Source organism: Enoplosus armatus, chromosome 17 (assembly GCF_043641665.1).
Source record: "Enoplosus armatus isolate fEnoArm2 chromosome 17, fEnoArm2.hap1, whole genome shotgun sequence".
NCBI lineage: Eukaryota > Metazoa > Chordata > Actinopteri > Centrarchiformes > Enoplosidae > Enoplosus > Enoplosus armatus.
In genome coordinates, this window is record NC_092196.1 from 20,476,193 (window position 1) to 20,487,442 (window position 11,250).

General features: G+C 41.0%; 2 protein-coding genes across 2 annotated transcripts in view; both read right to left on the reverse strand.

Annotated features, from left to right (window-relative positions):
- The window catches only part of tmem104 (transmembrane protein 104), a 46,460-nt gene extending 39,988 nt beyond the window's left edge, over window positions 1-6,472 (reverse strand). The window contains exons 1-4 of the mRNA XM_070923778.1: window positions 6,353-6,472; window positions 5,674-5,740; window positions 4,755-4,876; window positions 2,994-3,075 (exon numbers count right to left, since the gene is read on the reverse strand). Of these exons, the coding sequence (XP_070779879.1) occupies window positions 2,994-3,075; window positions 4,755-4,876; window positions 5,674-5,718 (249 nt within the window). The 5' untranslated portion in view covers window positions 5,719-5,740; window positions 6,353-6,472. The remainder of the gene's footprint in view (window positions 1-2,993; window positions 3,076-4,754; window positions 4,877-5,673; window positions 5,741-6,352) is intronic.
- Window positions 6,473-7,554: 1,082 nt separating this feature from the next.
- Window positions 7,555-11,077, reverse strand: LOC139300047 (5-hydroxytryptamine receptor 3A-like). The gene is made up of 10 exons (XM_070923019.1): window positions 11,038-11,077; window positions 10,794-10,957; window positions 10,290-10,334; window positions 10,094-10,203; window positions 9,166-9,338; window positions 8,915-9,075; window positions 8,625-8,835; window positions 8,376-8,534; window positions 8,191-8,226; window positions 7,555-8,042 (listed from the first exon to the last, which is right to left on the reverse strand). Exons 1-10 carry the CDS (start codon window positions 11,075-11,077, stop codon window positions 7,765-7,767), a joined length of 1,377 nt encoding a protein of 458 aa, XP_070779120.1. The 3' UTR covers window positions 7,555-7,764.
- Window positions 11,078-11,250: the final 173 nt, after the last annotated feature.

Here is an 11,250-nt window from a genome sequence, read left to right on the forward strand (position 1 = left end):
TGAACCTGTTGTTCATCTCTGGTGTTTTTTCATCATATAATGTTTACAGGACATGACATGTCATTTAAAATTCATCTCAGGACTCCTGGAGAAGAGGACTTCATTTGTCAGGGTTCATGTCGTCCAGCTGTTAAGTGATTTTCCATTATTTAACTATTTTATGGGAGAAGAAGTAACACTTTACAGTATTTTACAAGAACAATTTTGATAATAGAGTCATTGTTTTGAGTTTGATTTAAAGAAGAAAATACAAAGACGTGTCTATTTATTGTCTTCTGTAAATTGGATATCGCTGGTTTTGGACTGCTGGTCTGACAAAACAAGGAACCTGAAGACGTCATCATGGGCTTCAGGGAATTGTGACGGCCATTTTTCACCATTTCCTGACATTTCATAAACCGAGAAAATGACAAACAGATTCACTGTAATAACTGTAAGTTGCAGTGATTATATAGAGGAGTTCATATTAAAGTTTTTAATAATAAATGAATAAACTAATCATTTACACAGGTATAAATGGAGAAGTTCCTGCCTAAACTGAACACAACTAACTTTCCTGGTCATTAGTACCAAATACCAAATCAAATCAAATCATTCAGACATTACAGACTAGTAAAATGATTTCTTAATGGATCTTTTTTTTACAGTCCCTGTTGGAGACATATATATATACGATCTAGTCGCACTCGACTTAAACTTCCAGCAGAGGGCGGTCACATCTCCGCAGCCAAGATGAACTATGTAATGAGAAGGTCACTCAGCTTCAGACGCAACACAACCAGTTATCTGACTAATTACAGTTGGGGATCTTCATCTTTTCCTCCAAATCTGCATTGTTTTCCATGTGAGCTGGCTCAAAATGATTTCTGCAGCAGGCGACGCACACAGAAGGACCGTTCTCTAACTCACGGCTTCTAGTTTCCACCTGATAAACTTTTAGGAGGCTTTCTCTGAAAACATATATGATGCATCGCTGTAAAAAAAAAAGGCCTTTATTTTCGTTAATATGCTTCACTCGGGCAGAGCGAAATAAAAAGCATTCAGCGGCAAACATTTCTAGTTTTCTCCTCCTCTTGTTTTCCATTACGTGGGAGGAAAAGGCCGAGAGGAGTACAGGAGCCATGAATCAAGGCCGAGTGTTCGGGGCTCAGTTGGAGTCAAGCTACTGTCCTCAGGCTCATAACTCCTCAACTGGAAACCCACCGGCATTAAGCAAGATGGCTTCTGTACCAGGGGAGAAACAAAAAGCAACGGCCGAGCCCTTTAAAGTGCACAAAGTCTTTTTCTTAGTCAAAGTAAAAATGATGGAGGACTGGGTTGCTCCCCTCGGTAATCGGGTACAGTCCTGTACTGACGGCTTCATCCAAAATGGGTTTCTTATAGACGGGTGGCAGGAGACACATTTCACTTGTGCTACGATTGGACAATAAAACAACAGCCAACAGCCATCTCAACCAAAAATGCAGCCTCCTATTAAAAAAGGGGGGATTTCTTTTCAGGCTTTAAACATGAAATATTCTACAGTCTACTTCTTTTTTTCTGGGCTACAAATGAAAACATGAAGAAGAGACATGATGAAGACAGCTCATTGAGAGGAAACGTCCCCCAGCTTTGGTGCTACAGAAACATTTGGACACTGTAAGCTTTAAAAGTCCAACTTACATGTTTAAATGATCCAGTGAGACCAGTGAGACCAGTTTAACACACTTCAGCTGTGATGAAGCTTTTTGAATCATTGCTTTGTGACCCAGTGGACATCATAAATCTACCATCCTCTCGCACTGACCTAACGTACCTTAAAGCTGCCTTTAAGTACGACACTCGCTTGAACACAAAGTGAACAACACAATGAAAACCAGCGCTGCAGGTCTCTACAACGAGCCTTTAACCCCTCGTGTCAAGTAGAAATCCAGCATTAAGCCTTTGAGAACGGACACGCTGTTTGCATAATCCTGTTTAAATTGATCTAAAATAAAAACCGTAATAGCAGGAGCATTCATTCGCTCTTCCTCATCGTCACGTTGATGATGCCGTTACGTTACGCGACACGGTTTTAATTTATGACACAGTTTCAATCATTTTAAGGGTTAGCGTTTTCAAATTTGATGAGAAAAACATGTCCGATTTCTTTATTTTCTTTCATCAATTTATTAATTATTGTGGTTTATTGACTTGCATAACGTTTTAGCTCAGGTTGTGCAGATTTTAGGGATATGAAAAGTATTTGAAGATACTCCAAGAAATGACAATAAGCAATAGTACCAATGTAGACACTGGCGGATCATTTCTATTCAAAGAGTTCAGAGGACTGACAGCGAGAAACATTATTAGAAATCCAGCTAAAGTGTGTTATAAGAATACAAATCCATTGTAAAAAAAAAGTATTACCCTGCAGCGAGCACACTCCTATATCCTCCAGTATTTGTGTTTTCAGTGGCAAATCTGTACCATAGTAGGATTTACATAAGTCTATTTTCTAGACTCAATGAAACAAACTGGATGCGGCGAGCTCCGAGCAAAGAAGGGGTAGTTCTTATTAATCTGTCTTGTAATGTGCTCCTACATAAGCACAGCATCACTCTGCCTGACTGAAATCACTCTGGATTTGTGCTTATTTTGACACAGATTACTTCACTGGTTTATCTCTGTAATGAAAGATGTTAGAAAGAAGAAGTTAATTCTGTTATGAGCTGCCTGAACATGCTTCAACATGTCAGAACAAGACCTGAAAGCACATTAACCGCAGCTAAGGACTGGAAATGTCCTTGCGCAGCATTTACACCAACATTAGTTCCACTCTTTTGCCTGCAGGGTGTAAATAGTGTTTGGCTTAATGTCTTATTAGACAAACTCCCCCTGACAGAGAGGAACATTTACTTCTTTAATGTTTGGTTTGTCTGACACATCCTTACAGCAAACAGAGAACTGTCCATCCAGACGACACCCTATTAAAGATATTTACATAAAGACTGGAGCACAGTTCATTATCCCACCTCCTCCTGCTCCCTCCTCTTCCAGCGCAGCTGAGCGTTGGCCGCCGCCATCGCCTCAATCACAAACGTGGTGGTCATGTAGCTGGTGGGAGGAGACGGAAGAGCAGGTTAAAGAGCCGCTATTAATGACCCTGATGTTCAGATGAAGGATGTTCCATCATCATCATCATCATCATTTAGGCCTTTACTGTGCAAAACAAATGTTCGTCATTCATTGAAACACCACCATGTGTTTGAGTGATCACAAACATCTGGTCTACAACACCTGGTCCTCATCCGAGACCATCACAGTCACCTCTCTGTCTGTCTGTCTGTCTGTCTGTCTGTCTGTCTGTCTGTCATGCAACAACAAAGACAACATAAACAGCTGGTGGAGTTAATGGCTGACATTTTCTACCAGTATCTGCCTTCTGTTTAAAATCTGTTTCAGTATTAAAACAGCACAGCATCTCGACTTTTTAACACGTGGCCTGAAAACAAAAACCAAATATCAAATCCCAAAACATTTACATACAACAGCTACTGAAGTAGTGCAACCTGGATCGTCCTGGATCGTCCTGGATCTCCTGTAAGTCAGACATTTCAGTCCCTCAGTGGGTGAAAGCTCGTACACAACCGTCTCAGAGAAGAAACAGGAAATGACACTGTTTTTAGCAGAAGTATTGCAAATATATCTTCCAGCCACCAATGTTATATGGTTTGTATTGACTTGGAGTAAATAACGTTATGTTACTTTGCACCTTCCTGACGTTGTTTTTACCACCCTGTAAATCACCAAGAGGACTTTCTCAACATTCGTCATGTAACAAAGTTTACCAGCCAATGAGCGACTGAAATGTGCAGCTTTCAGGAGGCGATGTCCAGGCTCTGCAAATATCAAAAATATGTATGTATTTATTGAGACGCTGGTACTGTGGGGTGGGGGGGGGGGGGGTATACAGTAGCTATTATAAAGTAGTTGTCTTTTTCCCCCTTTTTTTCTTTGAAAAGTAACTTAAGCAGTCTGTAAGGGACCACAATCTAATAAATAAATATCAAAAAGAATCAAATCTTCTCCCTTAAATGTTTTTTTTTAAAAACTCAATGTTTAATAGATGCATTCAAAATAAACAGAGCACACACACTGATCACCTGCACATCAAATTGGTTCAACTTTAGTAGAAATAAGTTATCCTTTAACTTTCTGTGGTCTTTTTTTCAATGAATATGTAATCATTTTGATATTTGTCGTGTTGTTTTTGTAAGAATTAGACCACAAACTTCAACTGAACTCTCATGGGAACCAAAGACACGTAACAATAAAACTGAAACTCAACTGTTCTCACTGTGATATTTGCGACACAAATCACAGCCATGAAATGAGTCTCGAGCTGATGAGAAAAAACCTCAAACACTCACTGAGCTTGAACGCCTCCTCACTGGTCCGTGCAGAACTTTTGCATTAGCAATGTGCGAGATTGTTTTTGTTTTGATTTTGTTTTCATATTCATGTCTTACCTTCAGACCACTTCACACTGCATACATGAATAATAAACAACCTTTTCTGGGAAACACATGACTGACCTTCATACACATTTATCTTAGTTCAAATAGAGATGTTGTGCTGTTTTACTACTGGAACAAAATATAAAGTGTGAAAAGAGAGCAGATGTTGGTAGACACCGTCTCTGCTGTTGTGTGCTGGACAGAAAGAGTGTAAAACGAAAGGTATAACACAGTACAGGTATTTTTCGGGTTGCGCACTAACTGAACAAGACTTACCTCATAAATCCTAAAAAGGTGATGAGTGCTAAGCTGACCACCCAACCGGCTGTAGCGAAGGCTTTGGGCATCGTCAGAGCTCCTGTTCCCACAATCAGATTGAACATGTACACCAGCCCCACCTAGAGAAGACACGAGCACAAGTCTAACACGGTCAACTTATTTCATTTTCTGCTGCATTTTGTCTTAACCCCCCCCCCCCCCCCCCCCACTACAACCTTTTAGTTCTGGTGCTTGATGCTGCACTGACCTAATTATCCACAATCAAGTTTCATCCTATATTAATGATTTACTTCATGTAGTTTTTAAGTGCAAAATCTCAGGCACTGCAGTATCAAGTGTTCCTCAGCAGCCTGCTTGATAAAGATCCGTCTACTGGGTTGAAGAATCCACTATTGTCAGGGAGGACGACTGGGCTAATAAGGCAGCCTTCACTCCTATCAGATAGCAAAGTGCTTTAATGATTCAAAGCTTTGGCCTCCTGGAAAAAACATTAAACCAGCAGAACATTATCTTTGTGTCATGCTGACGTAAGCAAAGTCAGGGATTTAAATGAGTAGTCACAAACTCCAGTCCAGACCATAGAGAGGCCTGGCGTGTAAGCATTTTAGCTTCCTCTTTATTATAACACTTTCACACGCACCAGCCCCACTTACATAGACACTCACGTGATGACCCAAAGAACGTTTCATGAGCAGAAAACATTAACATAAATTCAGTCAAATTAGGCAAGTAGTTCAATACAATCCAAAGTTATAATACTACAGTAATACTACAACTTCTTAACCTCAGATCTTAAAAGGGCTGCAGAGTTTAAAGCTTGATTTGCCCCAGAAATATATCCACAAAGTCTAATGACAACCCACATTTTTACAGAGCTCTCACTTCTCAATGTCAAAGCATCCTGCATGATACTTACAAATGCGGAGTAGGGTTCCCCAGTCTCTGTAATTCCCCCTGCCATGGTTGATGACACTGGTCCTCACCTGAAGGAAAAACAACAGCCAAGTAGCTGAAACCGGCTTCATTTTTTCTTATTCAACATAATAATATTCTCAGCTTTTAAAAAAAAAAACCAGACAATAAGTGGTTGTCCAGTCCTATCTTGAATGAAAAAAGAACTCCCATCAAATATCTTGCAATTTGTATTTATTTTAACGTTGGCAAAAAAAAGCACATAGGTTACAATTTCAATTCGAGACATTTAATAAGTTTTAAGAGCCTCCTGTCAGTTCGGCATACACATGATTCACTAAGCAGCACATCTTTCAAAACAAATCTCCCAGTCAGTGGTGTGTCGTCTGGTCACAGAGACTGTGGCAGTAACAACCACTTCTTTCATGTGATTCATGGCCGTGTGTCGGTGTTATGGAGTGTATGGTTCTATCCTGCCTTTACGAAGTTGTGTTTCAGTCGCTGTTGATCTCAGTTAGCTGACATTTTCCTCGCTAGCAGCGCAACTGGCAGCGTAGGTTAGAATAGCTATCACACAATAGTACAACTGTTGTGTCGTTGTTGTGACGTGAGAAACTAGTTAGCTCATCCTGTGTGTAGCTACACGGGTGTCATTCGTGAAAACAAAAGCGAACACTTCTCACCTTACTTCTTTCCAGTGTATCTTGCTAATGTAGCTGCTAGGCTAGCAGGATGTTCCAAGCTGTCAGCTGGATCAAATCCCCACTAGCTAGCTGAAAAAACGCGGGCTGCCGCCACCTAGCTAACATGAGCTGCTTCGTCAGTCGCCGGGGTAATTTTGGAAGTAATAGTAATAGTTGGAGGGAAGTCAGTTTAAACACTTTCCCATGGGCTAGCAAAGGTCTAACACTAAACTGACTGAAGCAGTAAACTAACCAACCAGCTGACCCGCTCCCGCATGAACAGGCGTCAAGCTAACTCTGTCACAAACTCACACTTCCGGTACCACACTTCAAAATAAAACTTTCTCTGTTGCGTTTAATGGTTAAGTGTATAATAAAGCTTTTATTATGAAGGCAAAATTGAGTTGTCCTCGTTATGATATGTTAAGCTTGATGCTCCTGTCAGTTGGTGCGCTCGGTTTGTTGTTGGTGCGGGGATAAATTCACGAGGTCCAGTCGAAGAGCCAGTTTTTGTTAATCCACGCTGTCCCCGCACACTTAGAACTACACTTCTGACTGTCACTCAACATTATATGACTACACTTTGGTTAAATCAGCTTTATTTAAATCGTGTTGCTTCAAACCGCCCCTCCATGCTGCATAGGTTCTCAAAACGACCGACCCCCGCAGTCATATGACACATGTACATGTCATGTGGGATGCACTCTTGTCTGTTCATGATTTCAGTGTAAGTTTTGAGCAGTATAATTTTTAGTGGATTGGTGGTGCTTTTAAAAACCTGTCAGACTCAGAGCAGCTTTAAAGAACCACAGTTCTGTGAAAATGTTCTGAAGACTCTGGAGAACTGGTCTACCTGTGATCCCTCATCCAGGACAGAGCAGGATGCAGGATTCAGGATCAGAGGTTCCCAAAGTGAGGTTCAGTGACCTGAAGTGGTCCATCAAATGAAAAGAAATTACATTTCACCTTAATTTAAATTCATTATAAATTAGTTAATGGATCGTTTTCTCCATGTTCCTCTCAAGAAGGTGCAAAGTTACAATCCTTAAATAAAAGCCCTCTTATAGTTTAACCATTACACTGTAAATACATCTTATACATCTTTTATCTTGTGCCACATATACAACATAGAAATAGAAAACCACCAATATAAACACAAATCAACTTTATTTTGACAAATTCATATAATTCATCCATTTCTTAATATACTGTACATACAGTAATGTTCATAATCTGTACTTTGTATGTAGGTTGTAAGTTCAAAGGCAGTAGAATTGATTAAAGGACAGAAAATGTAGAAGACACAATCAATTAGAGGTTAAAAAAACATAAAAAGGGTGATATTTAGTTATTTAAAAAGCCATCATAGTCAAATTGGCAGATTATACACACATCATCTATTCATTATAATATTAAATATAGTTTTGAAGCCACACTGAATACATACAACTCAGAAAAATCACAAAAGTTAGAAAATAGAGGACAAAGAAGACAGAGTCTACGATTTCGGCAAGTCGTTTGTAGAATCCAGTCTCCGTCCTCCGGTTTTTGTCTTGTCTGTCAGCTTCCTGTCGAGCTGCCTTCACTTCCTCCAGGATTCCTTTCAGCAGGTCGCGGCCACTGGGCTCAACCAGAGGAAGGTAAGTTCTCGCTGGGGTCACCTGGTCCTTCTCTTCAGCTCCAGCAGGCTCTGTGTGGGAGAGGGGAAAGACAATCCAGCAGAATGAGCTGCTAAAGCTGCTAAAGACACACGGATACATACATGTAGGATCATAAACAGAGCTTTAGGTTATTGTTTATCTGCCCGGCCCACAACTTTACTGTTAGTTCAGTCTCACCGCTCTCATAGTGTTGTTTTTGTCCCCAGCAGGAAGCTGTTGTCAGAGAAAAAGCGTCATTCAGATACTGGTCCTCTGAAACATCTCCAACTTTAGTTTATCGGCATGAAAAAATGTGGTCTTGAGTTTAAGTTTTTACAAAAATAGCAGAAAAATGAGAAATCTTTAGTTGGCAGAAAACGTACCTTTGTGACAGTCGGCTTCCAGCTGAAAATCCACCTGTGCATCAACAGAGCTTTGAGCCTTCTTACCGCAATAACCATCAAGGTCGATCAGGAAGCTCACCAGCATGGCCTCCAGGACGCTTAACCCCACCAGGGCGAAGATCGCGACACAGTAGCTGGCTGGAATAAAGATGGAGAGACACTACAGGTCAGTGCGAAGAGGATGCTGAACTCTTAAATCTCTGGTCTGAGGTCTGTGTGGCAGCTCACCGATCATCGGCAGGTTGTCTTCAGTGGAGGGCAACATGTCCTGAAGAATCAGCAGTAAGACGGAGATGGACAGGAGTATTGTCACTTTGAAGCTCAGCTTTTCGCCTCTGGCCTCGCTGATGAAGAAGGAGGCCAGATCCAGGACCAGCAGATAGAACAGGGGCACGATTAAATTGATCACATAAAGCATTGGCTTCCTGATGATTGTGACCTGAAAAAAACAAATGAATTAACAAACACACACTCAGAGTCTGAGCAACAAACTGTTGTCATTACACACCTGTTCTTACCGTGTATATAAGTGTGCCCTGAGATGCATCATCTTTGTTGATAGTTTGAATGTTAGTTTCCATTTGTTCCAGCTGCCATTCTCCGTGAGTAATCATGAACAGCTCAGAGACTTTCATGAGGGTCGTGTCATTGTTGATCGTTGCTAGTGTTACAGTGTCAACTGTGTAGATAATAAAAAACAAGCTTTAAATAACTACATCAAATAGAAAATCTGGATGTGAATAAATGAGGTTAATCTGATGTCATTTACTTTCAGCGTTCATGGATAAAAATGTGATGTTACAGCTTTGCCTGTCAAAGGGGAACAGGAAGAGATCCAGCTGACAGGTGAAGGTCAGCCGCTGACGAGCGTTTGCAAACACAAAACCGCTGGCAAACAAACTGACCTGTGGACTTCTTTCAATACTCCCGGCATCAGAGGCGCTGAAGGGGCGAAGAGGGTTTTTATGGAGAGACAAGCGGAAACAAAAAATATATTATTTCTTATTTATTTTACAAGTAGGTGTTTTGTTCTACTAAGAAAATGTAGCTACGAGTAAAAACATAATTAACATTTTCTTAGTAGAAATGTTGTTGCTGTAAATGTACATTCAGTCAAGATGCACATGCATGGATGCATTACAAGCCATGTGAGGAATCTGAAGGGGGTTTCACAAAGCAAGATTTCTACTTAAACCAGACTTACTTCAGATAATCAAACTAAAACCAGCCTGGTCCCAGTCGGGTTACCCTTCAGACGGCAGCACAATTGATGCTCACATTTGACCCTTTACAAACTAAAGCTCCTTCTTCTCTAGTTTACATTCAGTGCGTCTACAACGTGCTGCCAAAAGATCTTTATTATTTTAATCTTGGCTGAGAACATTTTCTCTTCACATCTCCGTCTTCTTCAGCTCGCTGTTGGTTAGATGAAATGTTTTAAAGGTACCCAGTGGAGTTGTTGATCACCAGTAGCGCTATGGAGCATTATCTTTACAAGGGAGCGCCTGTTTCGTTGAGCTGTGGCACGAGGACGCAGCGACACAGTCCTGCCACCAGCTTAATGCTGCTGCGTTGGTGGTTTTATCATTTGCTTCTGGAGAATTTGTTGTGCCTGACCAGGGACAAACATGGAGACAGGCTCCTTCATGAATAAGATCTAAACCACAAACTGCAGTCATGTATTGAACAGCACATACTCCTCTTTTATGGATATATTTGGGATCCACAGCTTCGATCTCGGGACGGTCAGACCTTCTATCCCACAAAAGTCTGGTGGATTCCAATTTAGGAATTCATCCGTCCAATGCTGGGAAAAGAAAAAGAAAGTGTGAGTGTGTGATGAGAGCCATGACGGTAAAGTTAAAGTTGATGAAGTCGAGTCCAGAATCTTACCATCTGGAACCAGACGTGACTCGTGACAGTTTGAGACTTCTCATCCTGCAGACAATCAGCAGCACCGTGGTGAGTGTTCACAGGCATTTACAACAGAAGTAATGTGTACTCGAAAGGATCAATTCACCCAAATATTCCAAAGTGGTGTCTGTCCACGCAACATCTGCTGCCACCATGATAAAGTAGAGGTGAACATAATTTCATTTGTGATGTTCACAGCATTGAAACAGCTGCATGACTTTTCAGAGAAGGTGTCCTGGTTACTCTGGATAATCCAGGACTGCTGCATGAGACTGCATTAAACTAGCTGTCAAATACATTTAGAGGAGTAAAAGGTACAGTATGTCCCTCTGAATGTAATAAGAAGTTAAATATAATTGAAATAATCGAGGGAAATACAGTCGTTACAAAACTAGCTGGAGTGCCTGATACCACAAAGGGAAGAAGCAAAAATATTTGTGTGTGTTTCGGATGAATTCATCAGAGAACCATAACAACACTGACCACTTCTAAAATACCATACACCACCATGTCCATCTCAACCAGGGTGGATGTAGTCCAGTTTTTCACGGGTCGCATCATTGCTAGAAGTTCATTTGTTGTTGTCAGGTTCAAGTGATTCAGAAGACCAACGTATGAGCAGTCGGAGGTCTGACTGCTGGAAACAGCTGCTGGGAAGGAGACAGGAAACCTCAATAGACAAGGAACAACTGACAGAACGTCTTTTAAGTTTAGTTTAATAACTCACCAACTGAAGCGAGGACAGCTAGAAGCCCCAGAGCCGACATGGCCGTTTGATTCATCTCAATCTGAGCAAACCCCTTTTTAACTGCACAGCTGAGTTACAGTCGAACAATACGACTGTTAAGAGCGGAAGAGACTTCAATTGATTTACTTAATTGCACTGTCAGTGTAAGAAAGCCTCTCTTTGCTTCTGTGGTCTGCTGTCAAAGGACACAAG